The sequence below is a fragment of the Centruroides vittatus genome, unplaced genomic scaffold (genome assembly GCF_030686945.1).
Source record: "Centruroides vittatus isolate TY-2023 unplaced genomic scaffold, ASM3068694v2 contig_747, whole genome shotgun sequence".
NCBI classification, from domain to species: domain Eukaryota; kingdom Metazoa; phylum Arthropoda; class Arachnida; order Scorpiones; family Buthidae; genus Centruroides; species Centruroides vittatus.
Genome location: NW_027122483.1, coordinates 1335266 through 1363080, shown reverse-complemented (window position 1 = coordinate 1363080; position 27815 = coordinate 1335266). Strand labels below are relative to the sequence as shown.

Here is a 27815-nt window from a genome sequence, read left to right as displayed (position 1 = left end):
CCACAACAGACCAGACATCACACTCATTGACAAACACAATAAAATCACATACATTATAGACATATCCATTCCAAACACTCACAACACACAACACAATACAAAACACATGCACTGAAAAAGTCAGCAGGTACACAGAACTAGCCCAGAAAATAAGGTATCTGTGGAGGATGGATAGGGTGCTTATGTACAGTACCTATTGTTCTCTCCTCTACAGATGTGATACCACACACACTACACAAAAGCCTGGGAACAATACAATTGAATAGAAATACATACATCACACTTCAGAAGGCCACTATATTGAATACATGCCACATTGTTAGGAAATTCCTGAATACAGACACTGACACTTTTACTTTATTTTAGTTTTGTTTTGGTTGCTATGCCTTGGCTCTGGTCCGGTATAGTACACAGCCACCGGTGTCAACCGAGTATAACCCACTAAACCCGACATAATAATAATAATAATAATAATTTTTACAGGCGATATATGGTTGGGTTTGGACTGGATAAATGCAATGTAATACATGTAACTGCAGGACACAGAAGCAGTGGAGTGGGAGAAGAACATATACTATATAATATTTGCTATACAGGGCCAGGCTGTTATGACACGACATACTAAAGGATCAACGTGACATACTAAAGGAGCCATGGACGAGAAATGTCGCCTATGTGCGACCAAAGACAAGACCACGCAACACATTATATCAAGGTGCGAAAAACTGGCAGGGGGACTTGTTGTGTAAAACGTCACAATAACCTTGTCCAGTACGTCTACTGGTGCCTGGCCCAAAAACATAAAATAGAAGTTCCTAGCCAATGGTGGAAGGAAACACTAGCCCAACCTCAAGTAAAAGAAAATGGTTCGGCCAAGGTCTTTTGTGAAATGCCTGTCCAAACTGATGTCGCTGTATTTCGCAATAGACCGGATTTAATTTATGTGGATAAAAGTCGCAATAAAACAATGTTAATAGATATAACTGAACCATCAGATTACAACATTGGTGCTAAAGAAATTGAAAAATTAAGCAAATATCACCTTCTGAAATCTGTTAGCCGTCTGTGGAATACACAGACAATTGTCATTCCAATATTAATAGAAGCAACAGGAATAGTAGCAAAAAACGTAAAGAAATACATAGATCAATTAGAATCCAACATTGACATCAGCATTGTTCAGAAACAGGCAGCCATACACACAGCGCTTATACAGCAGAGTGCTTGGTGATACTATCTTTGTGGTCAACACACCAGATCAACTCGTACATAAGACGCAGCAATCTCAAGGCATACAGCAATCTTCAGACATACATCATTCATCAGTTAATCCAGATTTACCCGTACATAACGCTCATCTGCAAACCTATTAAGAAGAGGACCTACTCGCACGTAAAGTGCAACTAATGCAGTAAGGGGGGGGGAAAATGGGTACCTTCTTTCCTGTGGATTACGGTACGAGGTATTTTTTACTTAGACGTAAATCGTGAAAACTTTAACCAATAATAATAGTAATTTATCTAACGGTATATCAATTCCCGAATTTTTCCTTCCAGAATACAAAATTTCTCCATTTTCTTCCGTTAACTTGAAAAGTCCTAATTTACAGAGGAAAAACCCCAATCTGGCGACCCGGTCTTGGCATCTCTGGTTTAATTTGCCACAAGAAAAGTTATGTGGCGCCATCCATTATCAAAATTTATTTTAAAATTTTTATATAATTAATTCTTATAAATGAGCAAAAAGCTTAGTTTTCTGAATAGGGATGAGTTTTATAATAATAAAAAATTCTAAATGCTAATAACGAGTAAAACCGTTATTAAGTCCGACCGTACTCGAGATATGACACACGACCCCCTCTATCTCCCCATCCCTTCGACCTTTAATCACGAAAATTTGACGGTATCAATGCCTCTAACACCCAAACCTCCGTGCAAAATTTCAGAAATTTTCGACAAAAGACACAGGAGTTATTAGGCTTCAAAATGGGAGAACATAACCATGCCCCTACACACCACATTAACATTTATACATACGTAAAAATCTCTTAATATTTTTGCAAAGTAAAACATTCTTATAATTGACTAAAGTATTATTCTTTTTATTTTTTGTTTGACTTTTCAAATTTATTAATATATAGAAATAAATAAAACAAGTTAAATACTAAATATTAAATAAAATTAATTAAATAGGTTATATGAAGTAATCAAGTTGACTAAGTATTCGCAGTATTCGAATTCGAGAAAAGCAATATTCACCAATCTCTAATTTAATTAAATTTCATTTATTTAATTCTAAGAAAAGGCTATATTTAAATCTGACTCCACACGAGATATGACACCCAACCTGTCGTATCCCCCTATCCACTTGACTTTGGTAGCAATCTTTCTGTGTATGGGGCATTAATGCCCCATACACAGAAAGATTGCTACCAAATTACAAACTTTTTCCTCTATGGTTTCCGGATATATAATTTCTAAACACATGCCAACATACACACACTAATATGTATACAGAATTTTGTTCCCTTTTTTTATGTTTTTAGAATCAGGAACCAAATTTCTAGAGATGCAAAATTCTAAAAAGGAGTGAAAATTTGACCGATTACAATACTTTCCATTTGTTCTCTAACAGCCAGGGAAGTAAAATATTTATAAATAGACCCATAGAAATAGCTTACCTATTATATAATCGGCTTGGTATACTGCCTGATCACAGGTAATACAGAGATTCAGAAAGAAAACTAGAGTTATATATTTTATAACTAAGATGCTGCGCTTCATGTCGATCGAAGTAAAAGGCCCTTTATGCCTCTTAAAATACGATTGACGATATTACTACTTTAGTGGTTATCGGTTAGGTAAGGCACCTTACTGTACGGAAACTGATGTAGTAGGAGCTAGTTAATTTATTATAACATATTTTTATCGTTTTTTTCAAAGATACAGTGATGTCATCTGGAGTAAAACGTTTTTTATTGTGACGTGTTGCGCCAATGTTCGAGAGCAGAAGGTAGCTCGCGTACCACGCTTTGGCCACGCTAAGTCTACAGTAGATTGGTCAAGACTTCATTATTTTAAACTTTCTAAAAATTGTATGAACAATAATTCAAAACTGACGCATAGGTTATATACAAATGAAGTAAATTAAATTAATTTAAATAATTTTATCTTGAGATTAGGAATATTAACTTAAAATTGAAGAGGTTGATTCACTAGTGGAGTGAAATTGTGAAATTATGGGCATGGCAACAAACAATATGATTATATTTTTTACTTCCGTAGTTTGTCCTGTTTCTAACACCTGTGAATTGACCTTTGCCTATTTTATGTTTATTTTTTTATAATTTCATCCGAGAAAGTGAAAAAATAAACGTCAAATCTAACTGCCTTATAAAATATCTCATGTTTCACGGATTATCTTAAATGAAAACACTCTTACTAGTGACAAACTGGATAAAACCCCTAAACACAGCTTTTAGTCGTGGGTTCGCGTCTCCCCAAGTTGGCTGGTGGAGTTTTCCGGGTTTTGGCCATCTGCCAAGGGTGCAGCCTCCCTCCTAGAAGGACTTTTTTACGTGTCTAACACCTAAATAGAAACCAGTTTCCCACCAAATGTCCTCCCGGAAGGCATCCCTCCTTGAAAGATCGTCAAAGTATCCCATCCCAAACCTTTGTATTATTTATTTTACAGCAAATTCCATTATTCAACTTCCGCTTTCTCGGAGGATATTGTTTAAACTAAAGCTATTTCTATGTCTTTTTTTTTAACTGGCAACATACTGGTAACCTGACAAATTACGAAAACGCAACCCAATATTTTTTCGACTGTTCGTGTATGCGTTGGATGATCATTTTTTTGTTTCGATTAATTCTGTGGCTGAGGAACATAACGTCAATCATTTACGTGTTTATTTTATCAGTGTAAGCGATGTTTACTCGAAGAAACAATGCTGTTTCGCCAAAGTTCAAGCTACAGCCGAACGAAATGCGTGGCCCCGAAACAAAGTTTTATGTAAGTAATAGTTTGTTAGTTGGTCAAGAAATATTTAATAATAATTTACATATCAGTTCTACTTTTAAAACGTAACGAAAAACACGTATAAAAGATTCATGTTTGGAAGAAAAGACACGCGAGCGGCATCACCCGCGACTTTTTCCTATAACGAACACTACAGAATCGCTGGCGAGAAGAAAACACCACTTTTTAATTTTAATTTATTTAATTTTAATGTATTTTAATATAGAAAATGTTTACGCAAAGTAAGAACCTTGCTTGCACGTCGATAGTTTGCTTTGATTTGATGGGATATGTCAAGGTAAAGCATGGCTGATGATGCGCCAAGGGGAGCACTCCTACCAGAAAAAAAACCACTGGACACTAGCAGTTAATCGCAGGCTCGCACCTAATCAACAGAATAGCCACGTGGATTATTCTGTGTTTTTTCGCCCCTCTGACACCTGAATATGGCCCAGTTTTTCATGAAAAGTCCTCCAGGAAGGCATCTCACCTTGGCAGATCGCCCAAGCCCAGTATTATGTTGGCGCATGCTATCAAATCAAACTAATCCCGAGAAGACTTCCTACGGAAAACTGGCCCGTATATTTATATACTATACACGTGAAGAAAACTCAACTCCTCCCGACACCACGTTGGTGAGGCGCGAACCCCCCACCCTCTACCAGTGTTCATTGGTTTTATCCACTCACCTACTGATGGGTACGCCCTCAGATTTGAGATTCGAAATATGAAATCAATATAATATATTAACTGATACTGATATATTAAATATTAAATTTATAAAAATTATATAATAGAGTGCGAACTCGAAAATAATTTTAAAACATTGCTTAGTTTTATAAAAGCCTGTACAAATGAGTAAACACAGAAATGTTCGTTAGAAGTTTGACAGTTTAATTGCTAACAGCTGCATAACTTCTGCGTGAATTTAAAAGCTTAGAAAGAATAATGTGGCGTAAAACACAATTATTAAAATTTATTTTGAATAGAAACTAGATAATGCTTTAAATTTTATTAACAATTCAAAATAAAATAAAAAATAGAAAGTTCAAAAACTGTTTTAAATTATTTCCATGTTAAATAAATAAAATTATTTAAACGATATATTAAATTTATAAAGTAAATTTTTAATTTAAAATAGGAGAGACGAGCTAAAATTAATATTAATTCGAGTATAACGCGCGCACGTTTTCGTTAACATATTTTCCAGCGTGAAGTTGGGTAAATGTATTGATTCACCTGTATTTTTCCTTATTTATCTGTAAAGTAAAACAAGTTACCAAAGGTTATTTCTGTTACACCATTTAGTTTTATATATTTATTTATCAAGTCGAACTAAAAGCCAAAGGTCACGTGTGGCCCAAAAGTCTGACGCTTCCTATGCTTAAGATAGAAAACTAAATGAAAATACTACTTTAAATACATACAGGCGGGCATGAGGGAGGAGTGTGTAGAGGTAAGGACCTGTATAAATGCCAGAGCGATCATCTATAAAATAATCAGGGAGGGAAGTCTTAGATCCACACTCCCCAGATTATAAACGTACGTGTATGCGTGTGTTCATAAAAGTAAAGTCTCTGTTCTAATTTAGTTTACCATTCACATTCATAAGTGCGCCAGAAACACGAAAAGACGGTTAATTGACTTTTAGGCCACCTGTGTTTCTACCTTAATACATTTCATTGGCGAGAAATATTAATGTAAGCCTAAATTACAGAAATAATTGTAACTAGTAGGCATGGCAGAACTCTTCTTATAATAAAATTTAAATACTATTAATTTTTCGGGAATGGTTTGCTCCGTATATATCGGTCCCAGCTCCTCACTGCCCGATCACCCCATTGTGGGCCTAGCTGAATCCACGATAGGAATGAAAAACAGGCATGAGTTTGGAAAAAAACAATCAATTATTTTTTTAAGTAAAATTGTTTATATGTAATTTAGAGAGAATAGAGTATTTTCACACGTATAAGTTTTAAAATGTGTCGGTGTTTTCTAATGTTTTCGTCTATGCAAAAGTATGACGTCGCACATCCCACACCTAACAACCGTTCCATCTGTAGCTACCTGATCCTGTGAGAATTATTTTGCAATGTCTCTTTACAGCCTGTCACTTTAAATTTTTGTATTTAAAAACAAAAATTATGCTTTAATTAAATTTCATGACCTCCGTTCTCATTGTTCTATACATCCAGCGAATCTCTCTAATTCTCTCCTTCCGATTGCAGAGTGGCACAGTTAGCTGCTCGTGACTCTGGAGACAAATAAAAAAGCAACTCTAGTGAAAATTGGTGCAAAATTCCAAAAATGGCGTGAATTGGTGCAATATAACCTAATAAATACCCCTAAAAGTCACAGTAAGTGAACAAATTGCCCAAGCACCCAAAATTACTCTTTCTAATTATAATACATGACTGAAAATGGAATAAATTTCAGTAGAAATATTTGCAGGTTCGAATCTAGTATAATAATTAAGTAAAATAAAACAACATTTAACAAACGGAAGTATACGTGGATCTGTTTAACTGGTAATCGCATAAATATGAGGAAGTTGTAATGGGTGAATATGATTGACAGCCAAGTGTTGCGCAGCCAATAAAATTACGCTATTGAACACAGATTTACTGTATATAAGAGCGATAACGTTGCGTATATTCACTGTAAGGGTAAGCGAAGAAACTTAAGAGATGAATATGTTGTTGCTTGTAGTCACTATTATCGGTAAGTCGATGTTCTCTTTGATTTGACTTTTTGAGAATTATCTACCAATTATTCTTTAAACATCTGCTGTAGTTTGTACATTCATTTATAGCTTCGAAAACTGCTTTGATATAGTTATTTTCTTATAATTATTGTTTAAAAACTACGTAAAGAATTTCATTACCTTTGATGAAGTATCAATGAAATGTTTTTTCCTTTCAGGAGTTGTTTTCTTAGGAAACAACGAAGTCGTTTGTCGTAGATCTATCAATGATATGGTAAAGTTAACTAGAGAAAATGCCAAATTAAGATTAGGAAACAGTCCATTTGGCAGAATAAATGATCGACAAATCCCTCCTGAAACACCCGTGGGTCCACCATTCGGGGCTCCACCAATCTGGACTCCACCATTCGACGTTCCACCATTCGGGGCTCCACCAATCGAGACTCCACCATTCGGGGTTCCACCAGCAGCGGTTCCACCAGTTATACCAGTGGATTCTCCAGTAGCCAAGCTTTCAAATGGGAAAAGAGCAGAAGTGAAAAAATTCCTTTAAGAATATTTATAGCGGATACACAATACACAATTACCTGAAAGATTTGCACTAGTTTTATTTGTAAGTAACAAAATAATGTTTATTAAATTACCAAATTTTCTCAATAAACTTGCTATGGTATGTAGTGTACACGTAACGAATAAGTGACGCCTCCTATTATACTGAATTATAAATATTCATAATCGAATATTTTTATAGTTTACACTGCACTAAATTCTGCATTCGTTCTTATATTATTGTAAACAATTATAAATTTTAAAAGTTTGTAATATTATGCTTTGACGAAAATAAAAAACTTATTTTATGAAAATATTCCGTTGTATTTTCGTATACGCGTGAATTAACACATATTGAATGAGCATACAAAATCCATATACAATATGGAATAAAGGAGTTTAAACACTACACTACCAGATGGAAGGGCTCACATTTAATATATTCACTACGATAAAAGATCAGTTACATTACTATTGTGCCTGTTAACAGTGGGTGAGGATGTTTTTCCTTTCTCCAAGGAGGATCCGAGTTCGCGGCGCATGTTAAGACAGGCCTTGCTCTCCGTCTCTGGATTGCAGGCCTTGCTATCCCTTACACAATACGCATAACGAAAATAATATAGATAATACACGTAACTTTAAAAGCTCTACAACGGAAACTGTCGGTCTCATGAGGTTCAGGCCCAATCCAAGTCGGCTCAAATTTTTATAGATGCAATACGTGGAGCCCATCACCTACCACCTAGGCCACACCCGTGATGAATCCATAATGAACGTATAAAACAGAGAGTACGGGTGTAAAATTTTATGGAATAATATAAGTTATTATGTGTATTCGTTGTAATAAATTACAATTTTTAATTTTTTCATACTTTAATGGAAGAACATTTCTAGTATATTTTCTTCAAGACAGCAAAAGACAAAAATGTTTACCAACAGCCGAGTAGATTAAATACCTGAACGGGTGTCGTCGGTTCGCGCCTCGCCAACAGGCTAGCCACGTGGAGTTTTGCGTGTACTCATAACGTTTATACTACCTAAATAGATTTCTCGTAGAAAATATTCTCAATCTCCCATAAAGTTTTGAAATGTCACTACTAAACCTTATCAAAATTCAGATATCATGCGAGGAGGCCATTTTGTAACGTTATTTTATGGATCCAAATCTTAGTATATTTCTATCACAACAATATTAAATACAGTTTGCTTTATTATCCTGATAAATGTCTCTATTTAACGTTGTTTTTCACGCGACAGAACTGTTTATTTCCTATTAACCAAGACCTGAAAAATTCATTTAAAATAAAACAAATTAATAGATTAAAATAAATTATAAATTATAAATAAAATAAAATAGATTATTTTTGCATTTTCCATTTCCCCATGGTCCATATAACATATATACCAAGTTTCATCAAAATAGGTCAACGAGAACGAACTCTACACAGGTCTGAGTAGGGCAACTTTAATTATAACCACCCTGTATGTTGCATAAAAAACAGGGAATAGATTTTCTTTTTTTAAAATTACATAAAGTACAACACACGGCATTATCTTATTATTTTAATGTTCTAAACATGCTCAGCTGATGAGCATTTTCCATATCTACAAGAACTACATAATCTCTTAAAAAACTGATATATCCAATGTTTTAATACGTTTTCTTAAATCAAGACAACACCATAATACATTATTTTTCCTTTTTAATTAAAGAATAGTACTGAAAAAAGAATATTCTACTGTATACAAATATAAATTATTTGTCTCACTTTTATACACCATAAAAAGAATAATTTTCATTATATTCATGAACTTAAATCAAATATCAATTTCTCAAGTACTTTTGGCAATCAAACTGCTCACATACGTGCTAGACATTAAATTGGGCATCCAAATGTGAGAAGCTACACTAGACTTTGCACTCGAGCTAGTTCACTATGGTTTTTCCTGTTAAAAAATATAAAAATACTTCACAAAGTGATACCTAAATTAGTGAGCTCCGAAAAGCAGATTATGAGTTTTATTGGGGTTGAGTGGAATTGGAGTTCATTATTTATACAGTAAAGCAGTAAGCATATTTTAATTCCTTAAAGCAGTATTTAATAATATAATAATGTTTAAACAAATATAGAATTAGTTTGTAAAATTTTAGTATAGTAATTTTGTTAGTTTGAATAAAACAGTTAAGCAAAATGTTCTTTTAGATGTCAGTTTACATTTTTGAAGGATACGTTCTGCCAAGAACTGAAGATGAAGACAAGTGTCTAAAAATACAAGATATCCCAATGGGTAGTTTATAACATCAAACTTTATATCATGGCTTTGAATTGGCATACAAGCTTACACTTTTTGAGTTGGTACATCTTGCTAGGGAAAAAAGCTATGTTATGCCTTCAACCCATCAAGAAGGACAAGGAGATGACCAATTTACACAAAGAACAGATTAGTAACATCTCTTAGTCTTTCCTGTTGTCATACATGGATGCAAAAGACACACACCCGGAAAGTTTAAACAGAAGAAACTGGAGATGCCTTTGAGCTCTGGGTTTGGAGAAGATTCTTGAGGACAATAAAAACAAAAAAAACAAACATCTCAATCCTCAAAGCCTGAGATGTTTCTTTAGGCCTTGCTTCTAAAGCAGAGAGTGTTCTTTTGGCATTCGACACATGATGGACTAGAATGAAAAATCATGCTTGGAAAGATAGAGAAGGTGCAGGAAGGGTCAACAAAGAATCAGACGAATAGAGCAGAGAAAGAACTGACCTTGCACGAACTGAAAAACATCGTAGAGGATAGAATGCTTTGGAGACATCTAATCCATCGGGTCACCAGGAGTTGGCATTGACTCGAAGGCACCTAACAACAACCCAATATCACTTGACTCACGATCGTTTCCTTAAATATGAATTTAAAGCCATGATATGACAGTTTAAAGTAGTAAACCCTGTACATTTTGCGTATGAAACTTACTGAGTTCTTAAAAAAAAAAAAAAAAATTTATCTGACAAATTACAAAAATTGCTATAGAAAGTTCCAGAAACTTGTCTTCTTCTTCAGCTCTGCTAAGAACTGAAAATGAAGACAAGTTTCTGCAGTGTTCCTTTCAGAATATTGTTGGAATAGCTGCAAAACTATGAGGAAAGAGAGAATATAAAAAATGTTATATATATATATATATATTTTTTGTATTTGTTACTAAAAATTTTTTTTAATTAAAGAACAGATACAAAAAAACTTAACAACATGAGAACAGAGATATGTTCAAAATGTAACAAATATTAATTAATGCTTGTGTTATTTTATATCTACTATATACTTTTAATTAGCCAAGGTAAGATCCAGTGAAGCTGATGTTATCATTTGATTAAGAGGGATATTCTTATGTAGAAGGAAAATGTACATATTAAATAAAGGATAAAAATCAAACTCACATCTACAAACTTACTGTATTAATTAAATTATTTGTTCACAGTCCTTTTATTCTTATAAAGAATTTTTCATGCTACCATAGAAACAATTCATTTTAATGTTCTATGTTTACACATCACAAGACTTTAAAACAAGGAGACATGAGTTAAAAAGTTTTCTTTTAAAGCTTATTTATGTACAATGTTCCTGCAGATCATATTCTATTCAACATTTCTGATACACTTTGCACATGTAAACTCTGCATTACAAGCATGAGTATATATGTAGTTTTGTTACCCTTGCAAAATCCCATTTTAGACTTATACTCTTTGCTTTCAGCCATCAACACTTAGTTTCTTATCTCAACTTGGTCTTGCTGAAGTTCTGCCAACTGCAAACAGTGAAGTTAGGTGCCATATATTTTCCTTCAGCTACTGATACTTTTCACATGCAGATGTTTCTCCTTCCTCAACTCTAATCATGACCTCCCCAACGACAGGATGCTCCAGGTTTGCTCATATATTTGGCTAAGGGAGTGATGTAATTGTCTTTAAGCATGTCATATTTGTGTTCTTTTAATCTGATCTCTGTTCATCTATAAGTTGATCTATTAGGCATCTGCTTAATCTAGAATTGTCTATAGGTGTAGTTACACCCAGCCTTTAGCTTTATATGTATTTACCCCTGTATAGCTGCTAGTAATGTAGTGTTAGTTATTTAATAAATGCTTTGTTTATTTGTTAAACCTGTTTCCTATCATTCCGAACCACAGATATCTGCTGGCTTGCTCAACCCCTTTGCCACTCAATAAAAAGACATCCGAACGACAATGTGAGTGAGTTTTACCAGCTCGATGTGTAAGTGGCAATTAGGGTAGTGACCCTGTGCCCTCTTAATTTCATACTTCTAACCTGAATCAGGCCTGTGAATTGGGCTGAAATTGTCTGTTCTGTGTGTAAAGTTAGTGCTGGAATAGTAGGAAAGATGTGTTTAGGTGATTTTATTCAAGAAATTCCAGCTATTAAAAGATATTTGAATACAGATAAATTCATCTAACTTCTTACATTTGTACTTTTCAGGTTCCTGGGATTGTAATCACTATGTAAGTTTCTCAAATTATTACTTTGAAAGAGACTACTGAGATAATGATTTGAGAAACTACAAAAGTAGTTAGTATGAGTAAATTGTTTGTAGAATTTTGAAGTTGTGTACAGAGTCAGGTATGACAAACACTTTCTAGAAATGGTGTTGTGGAAGAATAAGTAAAAAACAAAGTTCTGTGAGATAATGTTTTAATTCAAAGAATAAGCATCATAAATCCTCATAAGACAAGTGAGGATATCATGAGAGAACTAGCACTACAAAGGGTTGATGTCAATGCCTCAACACTGCACCAGCACTTCTGGAATGTGGCCACAAGGCTAGCTTCTTATTGGCCATGTGGCCGAAGAACAACTTTTAACTGCCACAATGAGGAAGTAGCATTTGTCACAGGCAAAGAAACATCAAGACTAGACTTTGGAAATGAATAAAATATGACTTTTTCTAAGAAAACTCATTTTAAAGAGTAAAGGAATACATCAAAGTTAATTTTACATTCACCTAGACAACCTCTTTGACCTATCCACATCCAGTAAGCTAAAAACATCCTCCCAAAGTGATATCTTGAGAGTGAATTACTGAAGCTGGATCAGACACACTCCATTCCATCGAAGGAATAATAAATAGTGAAAAATGTGTTCTGAAAATAAAACTGTTACTGACCTACAGAAGTGATTTCCAAATGGTGACAGCATATTCCAGCAAGACATGGTATTTGGTATCTTATCATAATTCCAAGTATGTACACCAAAGAGTTTTTTGCACAAGAAAAGCTTACAGTATTGGACTGGCCTAACAACTCATCAGATTTGAATCCGATTAAAAATCTGTAGACTATTATTAAGTTAAAGATAAAAAAATGGATTGTCCAACATAGCAAAGATGATTGCAGGGTCAAGAAGCAAAGAAGACATGCAGAAATCTGGAAAAGTCATGCTAAGAGAGTAGCAACAAAGGACATATCATGTTCTAAATTTTGTAATATATATTACGATTTTTATGCTTAATTCTCTCTTTTCATTATCCAGTTAATTTGTGCAGTACTGAAGAGTCACAATCCCTCAACCCCTAAAAATAAAAACTATATTACTAATAACTTAATTTATTGCATTTAAGGGTCAAAATGGATTCCAATGATCATTCTAGTATTATAATCTGTTATTTTCTACTCAATAATTAATTAAATTATTTCTTAAAAAAGTAATCATGCGCCATCTTTGTATTAAGTTTTATTTAATACCATTTATCAATTTTAAAGTCAAAATATTTAAACAAAACTATTACATTTAAAAAATTTTGACTTAAAAAAATTTCTTATATTAGCTTTCTTTTAATTATAAAATATATTTATTCTCTGTTATTAAAATGGTGTGCATCTGTACCTAAATTGAAAAATTAAAGAATTAATTACCATAATAAAGTATGTAAAGTATTAAATAATGTTCAAATAAAGTTACTTTTTTCTTTCCAAAATTTCTTCCATGCAATTTCCCAAATTTTCTTCCATCATGCATAGAAATGTCTGATAATATAGAAATACATGATAATTATTATCATTACTTTACAACAATTAAGTATATTAAGAAGTAAATGAACCAAATTTACGTAATTAATAATATTAATTATATCTTACTTTTAAATAAGTATGTGAATACAGGTACTCCTCACTTTGCGACCGAGTTCCGTTCCGACGACTACGTCATTAAGCGAATTGATCGATAAGCGAGGAGTTTGCACCGGGAATATAGGATCGTTGTAAAATTATACAAATTATGCAACAAACTTGAAATTTATTCATAAAAAGACTATTATAGTACACTTAGTACGCATGTCACCATTCGTTACTGACCGACACTCAAGCCGAGAAAGGGGATTCCCCGAATTGCAGGTCGAAACTCAATTGGTCGTTAAGCAGATAGGTCGTAAAGTGAGGAGTACCTGTAGTTATTAATTTCTTTTAAATGTCTTTAAGGAATAATGTCGTCATACTCACTTTTGACATTTCCATAATATCTCCTCTTACTTCAAACCATGTTAAACAACATCTCAAAACCTTCTGAATGATCATAATATTGGCCATTTCCTCTTCATACTGTTCACTCAATTTACCGATATAATTTTCTCTCTAAAAATTAGTTATATATATATAAACACACTTAACATTTCCTTTACATACAATAATAATAAACATTATAAGAACAAAAGAACATTATAAACAATTTTAGAACAAGTGCATACACAGTCACATTTGAATTTGATGAGGTATTCTAATATGAATGACACAGATGCATACATCTTTAGTGGTATACTCTATAGCTATGAGGCATGGGATTTACACCAGGAAGCCAGAAGACAATTAGAGACCTTTAAAAGAAAATGTTATAGGAAGCTACTCAGAGTAGATAGGCATGATAGGGTCACAAATGATAAAGTCTAAAAATGAGTCCGACTAGCGAAAACACTATTCCAACAGGTCATTCAAAGGAAACTTGGCGTTTTCGGTCACATCTGTAGAATGAGTGACAAGAGACTAATTAAAACTATAACACTTGGAATCATGGAAGAGACAAATAAAAAACACAGGCCATATAGGGAATGGGTGGATATGTAAAAGAATGATGCAAGAATAGTATTCAGGAGCTGGTTTACAGTGCCCTATTCAGAAAGGGATGGAAAGAATGGTGAAAATGGCATCAGATTCCAAGAGGCACTATCTCGTGGACAGTGATAATGATGATGATGATTCTAATATGGCAGAAAATTCAAACTGAATTTGATTTTGTTTTTATTTAAGCTGTGAAAATGGATAGGAGAAATCTAAAAGCACTCAGTCCTTTACAGGAAAGAAAGTATTTTAATGATTTCTATAAGCAGAAAGATAATGTTTTAAACAACAAGAAATTGAAAATTTCTATTTTATTATTTCATAGATTCTCCCCATTACTAAATACTACTAAATTAACAGTAAATTAACATTAAAATATCAAAATCTGTTGTTAAAAGTGTAATTGAAGTTAATCATATTACTATACCCATCACAGATTTAGCCAGACCAACAATGAGATGATCAGCTGGTTGGAGACAGGGACAGTAAATCTTGGATAAACTTTCTACAGAAAATGGTTGTTCAACCACACTGATTCAGTTAAGAATCCCTCAGAGTAGTAAGCTCGGCTGATTGGCCATCTTCTAAATAAGCTTTTATGGTATCAATTTGTTCATCATTAGAAATTTATGATAATAATTGGTTATTAAAACATTAAACTTTTTGCTCATTCGAGTATTATACTATCATAGTGAAAAATCCAAGTTTTGAACTCAGTCTAATCCGCCATAATTTATCATAGACTGTATGAATTGAGATATTATTTCCTCATCCTTCACCCACGATAACTGACTCTATTACATCTCAGGTCTATGTATAATGGGTGGAATTATAGCTGGTCAAATAACAAACAGTTTGCTTTAATTCATCGTTTATACTGAATTTTCAAATATACACAACAAAATTGCCTACTACAAAATTGTTCCACTATAAAAATGATTATTTTAAATAAGATTTGACTTCATTACTTACTAAATTTTGTTTAAGAAGTTTCTGTTGTAGAAATCCTCTTCCAAGTGCCTGTAGTAATATTATTTTAATTGAGGTTTTTCTATTCATTAAGTTCTTCCACCATATTTGCAATTTCCTGCATGTTTTCTTCTATTAAAAAAAGCATTTATTAATAGACTTACTTGCTTAATAGAATTATTTGCTTTCTAAATTTACTCATATTGCTTCATGAGATAATTTAGAGAAAGAAAACATACCTTTTTTGCAAGCAAAAAGAAAGAATAATATCTTTTCCTCATCACGAATCCCTTTCCAGCACTTACGCAAATAACTGCACTTTTATATATATCATGATAATTTTGTTTTGCCTGTATCATTCTCCACAAAGTCTGGAGCTTTAGACATGCAAAATCCTATCAATTTAGAAAACAAATTATCAGCTATATGTCTCATAAATATTAATAAAAATATTTTTATAGATGTAATGAAATTCTAATTATTGCTATTTGTTCATGTTTTTATATACAGAATGTTTCAAAACAATGTTATTGTTAGTATGGAAGTAACTTGTTATGCTACGTTCGTAGCGGCAGGTCCTCCTATGCATAGTTCTTCATGTGCAAGAAGCACAGTCGAATTATGAAGTCTTCCAAAAAAGCATGGTCCTATTGCCTCTTCCGCAGTGACTGTACACCTTCTTGTAAGTACAGTTTTCCAAAAAGAATGTGACCATTTTTGTAATTATGTTAATTATTATCCAAGAACATTGTAATGTACATTAAACATTGGAAAAGTGTCCGAGTTTCACATTTGCCCATTAAAATTTCTCAATGTTTGCACCTCAGTCACATGGCGCACATCTGACCGATACTCAAATTCTTTCTTTCTAAGTAGGCTATGGCATATCTGTCGTCGTTTCTTCCGTGGCAGCCATAATTTTACACTTCCCGCAGATTACTCGTGTTGCGCAATGATGAGTGATTCCAACTTTGCAAACTATAGAACACAAAATGCTTTGTCTGTTGCCATGGGCATCTGCAAAAAATTTTTGAGGGGGCCAAAGCTTGAAGACAACTAATTACATCAATAAATTTTTATTTAATTATTTAATGTTTTGGTGTTTTTTCTCAAGTAGATTATTGAATACAAAGATACAGACAAAGCAACTCATGATCATAGAAATTTTAAGGATATAAACTAACTAAATAATATAAATTAAATAATGCTCACTCTTTCAACCATAAGTTTTCTGCGTAACAGAAATTTCTTTGTAGCGATGCTAATACAGGAAATTTTTGCCAATTTCATTTGAAAATCTTTTTTCTCTCTTGTCATTCTCCAAAACTTCTGCAACTTTTTGCTTGCTGTTTCCTGTTAATTAATAAAAAACTGAATAAAAACTTATAGATAATTTAAAATAATATTTGAAAATAATTTAATTTTAGCAATGATTTAAAATGAAATGAGAATGACTGAGATATTTGATATATAATGTTTTTAATTATTATAGTTATTGCATTAAAATCTGTGTAAAATGGAATGGAATAGTACAAGTCAGTGTTTTCCATTTTATACAGGGTTTTGATTTGATTAGTGCAGAAAAAAAGAAAATTACAACCAAATCTCAGAATTTTTCATCTTTCCTTCTTTAGTGTAAGTGTATTATGGATCAAAGACATGTGATGCAGTAAGGCTAAACCATGTAAGGCCGGTTTTCTGTAAAGCACACGCGCAAATGTGTATAATCTGGCTGCTTTACACCATTCAAATATTTTTGCCATGGAAGCTATTGCCGTATTCGACAATACATTTTATCCTAATATGATAATAATAATCTTAGTATATTATTATTATTATTATTACCTTTTCCAAATCAGTATGTTGTATTGAAATATTCTCACCAAATGGATGTTGACTGTAAACACTTTCTACTCTCATTTCCTATAAATAACAATTATATAATTTTGAATATAAAACTTACATATACAGACATTTATAATGCAAATAATCTACAGCAGTAAATACGGAAATTGCCTTTCTCTGTATAATTTTCTCATACAGTTAGATATATGTATATAAATTCATTTTTTACTCTCTCCACTGTGGTGAGAGATGGAGCCTGATATATCTGGGAGAGTCTACCCACAAAAAATTCCTAGGATTGCTCACCCAGATTCAATCACAGATTCCTTAGCGAAATAGGATGATGCTTTAACTACTTCAGCCATCTGGCCATCAAATAAATTAATTTAAAATTAATTACGCAAAGAATTGGGTTTGAAGTTGTTATATTTTACGTAAGTATAAGCTGCTTTCTATATAAAACATTTATAAACACTATAGTCAGAAACATGTACCCGAAAACTCGGGAAAAATATAAGAATCACTGCAAGAATTCCTGCTATCACTATATCCTTGGTTAGCTTGAAATCACAGAAAATAACCCAGATCTTCGTTGTATGTCACCAAAAGTAACTTCTTTTCACTCTTGGTCAAAATAGGGGTGTTATACTTAACCTTCTTATACATTGTGATCAACTTTTCAACCATATTCTTCTGGAAACAGTGTTCAAGGAACACATCTCTAATATAATCTAACTCATTGATAGTATCAACGAAACTCAAACAACGAGCGAAGACTCTTGTTATTAAGACTCTGAAGGTGGGTAACCTGTACAGTAAGAGCAAGCTGGAATGCATGAGGCAAAATGTCAACATTCACACAAATTTTGTATAAATGTCGGCATTTTGCCACATTTGTGAACATTTGTGAAAATATAAGGTTTTAACCACTTAAAGGTTGCCTCTTTGTAATTTGTGAAATTTAAACATTCATTAGAATTACTAAATGCAAAAATATATATTTGTTTTTAATTGAATCTATGTTATAATAAACCATGTTTTAAATCTAATATAGTGAAAAATATATACATAAAAATTACTATAATTGTGTATCGAAACTACTTTATCAAGGCATTTAAATTTAGAAAACAATAGGATCTTTAGCAGAAATTTTAAGGATTTGATTTCTTGAGTTAAACTAGGTTTTTTATTATATTCACCTGAAGTTTTTTAAGCTATTACATTAAATGTATTTTAGATTTTAAAGGTATTTCTAAAATAAAATGTATAAGACTTCCATTATTTGACAATTAGCCAAAGAAGAATCCATATCAATAAAAACAAAATAAAATTATCTAATTAACCATCAATATTTTAAAATTATCAGAGTTAAATTTTAAAAATGCTAAAATCCATTGAATATCCTATATATAAAGACTACATTTATAAAAAAAAACTATGGTAGAGAAAACAATTGGCATTGTTTGTTTGTTTAATTAAATTACAGCAATGCAACACTTGGGCAATCCGCCTGGGGGGATGCCTTCCAGGAAGTCTTTTTAAGGGTAACTGGCCCTATTCAGGGGTTACAGACATGGAGAAAACCCGGAAAACTCCATATGGCCAGCTCGTCCCGGCAAGGTGCAAACACACGACCAAACTCCCAGTGTTCAGAGAACAGAACCACTTGGCCACTGCTGGGCCCAATTGGCATTGAAACAATCATATCTTTCTAATGCAACATCTCAAATTATATGAATAAATTCAGATACTTCTAAAGTAGATATTTAAAAATGTTTAGGAGAGGACAGAGTAACTTTGGCATACAGGGAAAGTTTGTCAATTAAATTTTCTTTGAAACAAAATAAAAGTAGACTCTCTTTAGAAGAAAAACAGTTGAGTTTTAACGACGGCTTGTTGAGTGTGGTGTCTGTGTTGTTCTCCGACAAGCGTAGTTGAAATATCAAATAAGTTGTCTGTTTCATTCAATTTCTTATAATATTTTGCTTCCATTTATATAGAATTGGCACGTTTTGTTAAAATTCCATAATAACGAAAGTTATTTTTCCTGTTAGAAAGATAAAACATTAACTTATTCACGTGGCCAGATCCTGGCTTGGTATCCTATTCTCAGGGTTCCACTTAATGTTTCTAAATCATGACTATTGGGGCATCTTCGGCAGTGTTGCCAATCTTGTTCCTGATCATGTTTTGCTAGGGTTTGATTTGGCCACAAACAACAACAAGCAGAAGAAATAACTGGATTCCCATACAAAGCCACACTAGAAGCCAAAACTAAAGTTAAAAAATCAGGAACTTGCAGAAGGGCAATGGTTTGGAGAAATCGGATTTGAAGTTCACTAAAGGAAAGGGGCAGAAAAGTCCTAAAAAACCAGAAAATGACGACAAAAATACTTATGGAACTACTCAGGAAAAGTGGATTATGTGAACTGTGGGCTCATGTGGCTGTACAGATCTGGAAAACGAGTTGGTTCAATTTATTTGTGATATGTGTAGGGCATAAACAATTTGCTGTTAAGCATATTTCATTTCTACTGTTTGTTTGAGTTCATTAATTCATTTATATTGCTTTTAACTTGCATTAGGATGTTTTCATTTATTATCTGTTTGATTTTTTTTGTAATTAATTCACATTTTCTTTACTTAAATATGACTTTGAATTTGTAATTTGTTGTTATAATATTAAATAAGTTTTTGGACTTGTATTTCTTCGTTTTAATAGTGAATTCCAACTTATACATTGTTAATAACATAAATTTACATACCTGCCTATCTTGCCCCATTACTGTTGCCGAGGTTGCCCCTGGTATGGGGCAACTTCGGCAATCGCTATCTCTTTATAAAGTTATTATTATTATGATTATTTTTATTTCCAAACTGATTTTAACCAGTTCTATGGTAAAGTTACATTCTGGTACACAATAAACAATGCTTTTCTTTCAGTTTATAGCAGTATTTGTAACACAAAATTTAACTTATTCTTATCGTGCAGAAGTTGCCCCATCCTCCCCTATACAAAAACATATAATTATAATACAGTTATTATTAGTAGTAATAACTTTGTCTGATAAATTTATAATTATTTAATTTACTTTATCAAAATATTATAAAAAATCACCCATGCAAAGCAAATAAAAAATAAATTATTAATAATAATTTGATTATTATTAATATAAAACCTTACTGACTTCTCAAGCAAGTACTAGATACTAAAGAGATTATAATCACTGATGCTGGCCATAGTATATTATTCATTTTAAATAAAAATCCAAGAAATTCCATAGTAAATAAAATTTAATAATATAGATATCCAAAGAAAACTATGCAAAATCATGCTGACAAAAATTATAAATTGATAAAAATTAATATTAGGAATTTTTACTTATAATATGAAATACAGCAGACCCCCCATAACACGGGTTCATATAAGACAGACTCATATAACACGGCGAAAAAATTGCGATCGTGTTCGTATAACACGCTAAAAGAGGCTCGTATAACACAGTAAAAGAATGAGACAGATTGCCACAGCCGACTCGTGTCCCGACAGGTTTGGTCGAATCTGGACCAATAGTGGACATTGTATAAACCGCCGAGTTTAAACGAGCAGCGGACCTACTAAAAAACATTTATTATTCAACGGCCATAAAAATTATATTTCTATTAATGATGTCTCCAAAGTTCGGCGAATTTTTCGCAGAAAGAATAACTTATCGGGAAATGCGGCGGCCGTTCGATGAGCCGCTCCGCGATGAAAACAAGCTTAAGCAATGGCGTCTTCAAACGGTGTGCACTCGGTAAGTATTCCTACAATTTTTTGTTTATAGCATATTTATATGGATTATTCCCAAAAAATTATACGTGTTTTGGAAATGTTTGAGTCAAATTAGTCTAGAATCAATTAATTTTATGGAAGAAAACCTTTCAAACAGCTGTACCCCCTAAACTGCACAAGTGTTGGGCTGTGAATGGCTCATGTATTTGTAAAATCTAAGTGACTCGTACAACATGGAATTCATATAACATAGAACGTACCTACCATGTTATAGGGGGGGTCTACTGTATATAATATTATATTTATAATAAATATGATGATGAATTTGCACATCAAACAAGAATGATAAGAACTTCACAATGAGATTTGAAGTTATATTCTACAGGTTTTGAAATTTACAAGGTAGGATCAATAAATATGGTAACAAGTGGATTTCCGAACATACCTTTGTTAGTAGAAATGTAAAACTACAGCTAGACATACAGAGGTAAGAACACTATGTTTTCATACAAAGCTAAAATTAGTAATATTTGCCAGATATAATCATTCACTTTTATAATCACTTAAAAGGGGTTTTTTGGGCAAATAAACCGAAATGTTATGTCTTTCGAATCCAATGTTCACCCGAATTACTCAGAAGATGATTAATTCTCAGATATTTTATTTAAATGTATTTCAGATTGAAATTCTAGCCAATCTCTCTTCAGTAAAGGTACAATCTGCAACAGAATCTACACCAATATTCCGAACTCTTCAAAATATCGGTTACTGTGATTGATTTCAAAGAGTCCAAAATATTGGTGTAGACTCTATATTTTTACTGTTATAAAAGTGATACTACGTTTTCACTTAATTACCAAATTTATCAACACTTGTTCCACCAAGTGATGAATGCATCCAATCCATCAGAGAAGAATTTTGTTTCAAGACTCTGTAACTTGGACCTGGCACCTACAACTTCTATCTCTTTGGGGCTCCATGGACGACGACTTCCAATTGTGGAGAGAGTAAAACAGACCATCATCGAACTGAAGAGTCATGACACAAAATTCTTTTCTGATGGAATGGGTGCATTGATAATCACCCACTGAACTAAAACAAGTGCTTAGACAAATCCAGTGATTATGTGGATAATTAACATATTTTTAATATTAAAAATATGTTAATTACGTAATTAAACAACAATTTTTCCATAAATACTTTTAGTCTTTATCTCTCTCTCAATACTAAATTTCGTATTTAATTTGTTTATTTTACTGAAATCATATCCCCTCTTAACAATTTGTATTAGATATGTATTAATTTACATTAAATTAATTAATACTTAGCAATCTTTTGATTAAGCATGCAAACTTTAATAAAAAAAAACAGCTATATTCACTTACCTTATTCTCTGTACATGATTTGAAAAAATCATCATCACCATAATTATCTCTTGCTTGTAAGATATCATCTTTATATTCATTGTCTGATGATTCAGATAGAGAATTAAATTTAAAATCCTGAATAATTTCTATCCTGGGTTCTGAAAATTCTTCTACTTCTTTCAGTTTTTCATTTTGATTTACAATTGCATTTTCTCCAAATAAAGAAAACACCGGAGAACATTTTTTTAATGGTATTTCCACAAGTGAGCCTCCTTCTATAGAAGATTCACTGCTACTATTATTTCTATAACCAGATGAAACACATTCAGACCAACAGTTACTCAGTTGAGGATGTTTCGATTCTTGATTTTCTAAGATTTCAACGTTAACGATGTCAATCTGTAATAATACCATTGCTATCACTTCATATACTTTTAAATTTTATTACATTAAATATTATATTTATTTTATTAGAATTGTTATGCTGTAGTGCAAGGTGTACAGAAATGGTAAAATAACTTGTTAAATAGGATATAAGATTATTTGATTGAGTCCGTCTTGTACGTTTAATCATTTTGCACTTGTTATGTTAACTCGGTGTAGTATAGAACGAGTTAACATAACCATTTTCAAATATTTCAATACAGGTACTCCTCACTTTACAACCTATCTGCTTAACGGCCACTCGCACTTACGACCAATCGAGTTTTGACCTGCAATTCGGGGAATCCCCTTTCTCGGCTTGAGTGTCGGTCAGTAACGAATGGTGACATGCACACTAAACCTACTATAATAGGCTAACAGCGTACTATAATAATCTTTTTATGAATAAATTTGAAGTTTGTTGCATAATTTGTATAATTTTACGATGATCCTATATTCCCGGAGCAAGCTTCTCGCTTAACGACATAGTTGTCGAAATGGAATTCGGTCATAAAGTGAGGAGTACCTGTATTGATTTCACACATAATAAATAGCATTCAAATTAATTCTAAATAAATTATAAGTTAGAATAAAATATACAAATACAGGCAAATACAGGCAAATATCTGGCTTGACTTGACTTACATTATTGGTTTTGTTTTCGGCTATTTCCAGACATCTGAGATGACTTCCAGCATCAGTCGGAACTTGCTCTTTAATTTTCAATTCTTTAACTGATTCATCAACTTCTTTTTTGCTGTTTTTATTAATATTACATTCGCATCCTACATCTAATGCTAAGTTATTCGCAGACAATCTATATTCGTCGACAACTGTTTGCCACCATTTGGCAATTTCTTCCACATCGTTTTTCTATAAAATTAAATATAAATTAAACATATTTTAAGCATGATACAAATAAATAAACCATTCTGTTTCGTTAATATGATTTACTTTTCATAAATTCTAAGAATATTCTGCCTTTAGAAGTTTCTGCAAGTTAAACAACAAAGTATATTTGATATTTGTTATTTAAGTGCTAGTATGAATATTTAAATATCACATTAACATAATCATTTGTATTCATCTGACTTTAATGATAATGTATTGAAAGAGTACATGAACTAGTATCAAAACTAGAGTTTTAAGCATTTGTTCTAAATATGTGTATTTAAACTTCCTAAAAGTATACTTTTCCAAAAATAATTTAAATAAATCAATAGGAAAACAATTTAAACAGTAAATTTTGAAGACTTTCATACTCATAATGGCAAAAAACTGTGCATTGCAATTTAAAAACCATGCATTTGGATTACCATCAGTAAAAACATCATTGTAACAGTGGTGTAGCGAACATAACTGGCGCCCGACACCTTATTGGCGCCTCTCTCCCCCCTCCAGAAACACATATAGTTTGTCTTGGAGACCATTTGGGCTCCCCTCTGCAAGTGGTGTCTGGTGCATGATATACCTCCTTGCACCCTTCTCGCTACACCACTGCATTGTAAGCCATCTGAAATGGGCCCATAAAAACTATACACATGAACAATAACCATTAATTAAAGAAAACGATAAGCATTTATTAATAATTTTCTTTAATATATCTTTTTGGCTCTATGATGCTAGTATACAAAAGCTTCAATTGCTGACAACTGAAGCTTTCGTATACTAGCATCATAAAGCCAAAAATATATATTAAAAATGAAATATCTCAAATTCTATAAAAATGGTTCACATTTGCAAACAACTATATTTTCCAGACAGAAAAAGTTCACACCCAAAAATTTTTGGTTAGAATATTCTCATTAATTTATAATCAACTATGCTCATCAAAATATTAGTCAATGGCTGCGTTCAGCAGACTCAACAGTTCCAAAGCTGTTGAGTACTTTTCTGCTGAATGCCCTTTACAGTAGCGTCGTTTTGGAACATATTTGGTATTTTGATGTCACATTTAGTAGCATCTTTCATTTACGCTGCCTATCATTACCTGAAACTGACCAATGATGGCTGCTTTTTGTTCCAACACATACATCACTCATCATTCAGCGAATGTAACTATGTAACAGCTAACGATTGAAACACATTTGCTCAGTTACAACTGTTACAACTGTTGAATCTGCCGAATGCAACCATTGAGAAGAATGCCTTGGAAAAGATGTAGAGCATCGATTATCCAACTCAATTGGGGACTGGGGTTGGTCGAATAACCGAAAAAACGGATAACCGAAAAGTATGAAAAAAATATGTTATTAGTATAGTATATTAGTACATCCCATGTAATTAGTATATTAGTATATCGCTATTAACCTACTTCGCGTTGAATTTTCATCGATGTTGAGCCTAACAATTTTTTTTAAATAATAATCGTCGCTATTGTATCGTTAAAAATTATTTTTTTATTTTGCACAAAATAAATACAAAAAGAAAGAAAAATAGAAAATTAAGCAAGATTTAAATACTAGTCTCCCTTTCATGGTCGAGCCAGTGTTTCCAGCTAAAACATGCAAAAATTTAACAAAAATAATATTAAAGTAGCCAAGACAGCCAAACATTGTAGTGCCACATCACTAGCGGACATTTTAATTTGCCGGCTAGAACACGGTCGGTCAATCGGGGGTCGGATAATCGATGCTCTACTGTAGTTATATTGATAACAACACTAATTGAATCCAAGGTGAAGACAATATTTTGTTCATTAGATCAAAGAATGTGCTATTTCTAACTGTAAAATTTTGCTCATATTGTTTGCTTCCATTCTGTTATGTACATTTCTTTGGTAATTTTGAAACCTTTGTCAATGATTTCTATTCCCATTTTGTCCAATAAATCCTATAAAACTCATCCATTTCCTATGTCTTTTATCCTAAATTTAGTCACTTCGACCTATTTTCCTGGGAATAATTTTAGTATCATTGTTTTCCTTCTTTAATTCTGTATTGTAAAAACTATATTTTATAAGGGTAAAGGTAGGACATTTCAAAATACCCAGTTGTAAGTTGGAAAAAGTGGCATTATCTTTTATTCCAAAAGAATTTAATTTCCCAAAGTACCTCAGTAATGTCCAATTGAAAGATTTTAGACATATTTATTCAAATAATTTTCAAGTACAAAGCATCAATTAAAAATTCAGAATGATAGTAAATTTAGTCCCAATTGATTGCCAAGTTCCATCAACCCCTTTCAAAATTCCATTGGCCCCCAGAGTCTACGTCGACTCCATCGAGTATCCCTGTTTTAAGTTTTAACCATCTAAAATTATATTTATTTTATTTGAGAGACTTTTATTTAAATAAAGAAAATTTTAAATTGATATCAGAAACAACCTTTAATTAAACATATAACAGTATAAACATATCTCTCTTATAATCAAATCTGTATAGACTTTTTATTACTGCTAATAATTTAAGAATCCCATCTAATATTAATGTAGATTCTATTTGATTCGTGTTTAAAGAAAGTATTATGGATGATTCTTCCGAGAAGAAAAGAAGAAAGCATGTTTGTGATCCTTCCGCATTAAATAAAGACCCTTTCCATTTAAAAATTTGGTTAATGTAACCCTTGGTGCCAAGATGGCAGCTCGTCTCTGATTCCACCAAGGAAACAGTGGGACACACATTCTAACCTAACCTAACCTAACCTATTCTAATAAATTACCATAATTATTAGCAACCAAATTATTAAAGTAGGTTAGGTTAGGTTAGAACGTGCGTCCCACTGTTTCCTAGCTAGAATCAGAGATGAGCTGCCATCTTGGCACCAAGTGTTACATTAACCAAAAATTCTCATTTCCTCTTAAAAAAAATAGAATGAAAACATTAGACTAACGTAAAATATTAACCTTTTGAGATTCGACATCTTGAATACATTTGATTAAGATATCTTCTGCATTATCCACGTACGTTTCACTGTTAACAGTAGATTTTCTCCACCAATCTGCTATGATACCTGTTATCAACAACTGAAAAAAATGATAAGTTTAATCAATTTACCAATATAATTAAATGATACTTATGAATAAAAGATTTAAAAAGATTAAAAAATTAACTTGAACAATTGTAAGGATCAACAAAAAATAGTACATATGATGAAAATATAATTTATTTCTTGAAGTTTAAGGTTTAATAGCAAAGTTGAGGCCGAAGTTCTATACGCAAAAACGTGTACGTTCTGCGCCGCTCTTCCGTAAGCTTGAAAGTTCGATAATGATGTTTGGATAGTCAGTGGAATCATGCTCGACATTCCAAACACCATTGTCAAACTTCTAGCCTTACGGGAAAGCGGCACAGAACGTCCGACGTACACATTTTCATGTTTAAAACTTCGACCTCAATCTCGCATTCTAAAACTTTAATGAGCATGTGATGTTTGTATTCAGGACTGTTACAATAAAAAAATCTTCAATGGCTAGGTAATAAAGCAGTTTAAAAAGAGAAACGTTGCCTAGGAAACGCATATTCTTTTCAAAATTTGCAACTTGCGTCCAGAAATGTTATTATGACATTCGTACCGATAGCTCGAAGCACAATAATGCAAATATTAAAGCTTAATAAACTGCAAGGAAATAACTATATTTTACTTTATATATATTAAACTCTCCACCAACCAAGCATGTTAAATGTTTTTAAAATTTTTAATGAAAATTTCATGAATTTTAAGAACACTGAATATATCCTGTTTTCATTTTGAATATAATAAGCTGAAGTTGGTCCAGATAAAGGTTCGAAAACATTTATCCTTTATTTAAACTAAATGAGCTAAAACCACTATCTTCCAACAAATTTCTGTTTATTCGAAAAACAAAAAAACAGAGTTTCGACATCATCTCAATGTAATGAATGTTACTAATTAAAGCAAAACATATTTACTAGTAATCAATACTATCTCAATATAATTCAGTAAATTTTATATATTCAAAGTTTGGAAAAATTAGATAAGTGATGTTATTTTTTGTCACTAAAATATTAAAAGCTAAAGGAGAACTACATTAATTCGGATAACAGTTTTATACTAGTGTGAAAATGTGTGTGTAAAACGCGTGATAA

General features: G+C 32.3%; 1 protein-coding gene and 1 long non-coding RNA gene across 2 annotated transcripts in view; one reads left to right on the top strand and one right to left on the bottom strand.

Moving 5' to 3' along the window:
* The first annotated feature begins 6661 nt into the window (after positions 1 to 6661).
* Positions 6662 to 7061, top strand: LOC136981181 (uncharacterized). Its single transcript, XR_010881660.1, has 2 exons — positions 6662 to 6741; positions 6946 to 7061. It is a non-coding gene; the product is annotated as an uncharacterized lncRNA (long non-coding RNA).
* A 5938-nt stretch (positions 7062 to 12999) lies between these two features.
* LOC136981168 (uncharacterized) overlaps positions 13000 to 27815 on the bottom strand; it is a 46505-nt gene continuing 31689 nt past the window's right edge. Inside the window, exons 7-16 of the mRNA XM_067277445.1 lie at positions 26612 to 26731; positions 23413 to 23640; positions 22363 to 22743; positions 17203 to 17280; positions 16570 to 16710; positions 15597 to 15752; positions 15361 to 15489; positions 13777 to 13908; positions 13241 to 13305; positions 13000 to 13165 (exon numbers count right to left, since the gene is read on the bottom strand). Of these exons, the coding sequence (XP_067133546.1) occupies positions 13144 to 13165; positions 13241 to 13305; positions 13777 to 13908; positions 15361 to 15489; positions 15597 to 15752; positions 16570 to 16710; positions 17203 to 17280; positions 22363 to 22743; positions 23413 to 23640; positions 26612 to 26731 (1452 nt within the window). The 3' untranslated portion in view covers positions 13000 to 13143. The remainder of the gene's footprint in view (positions 13166 to 13240; positions 13306 to 13776; positions 13909 to 15360; positions 15490 to 15596; positions 15753 to 16569; positions 16711 to 17202; positions 17281 to 22362; positions 22744 to 23412; positions 23641 to 26611; positions 26732 to 27815) is intronic.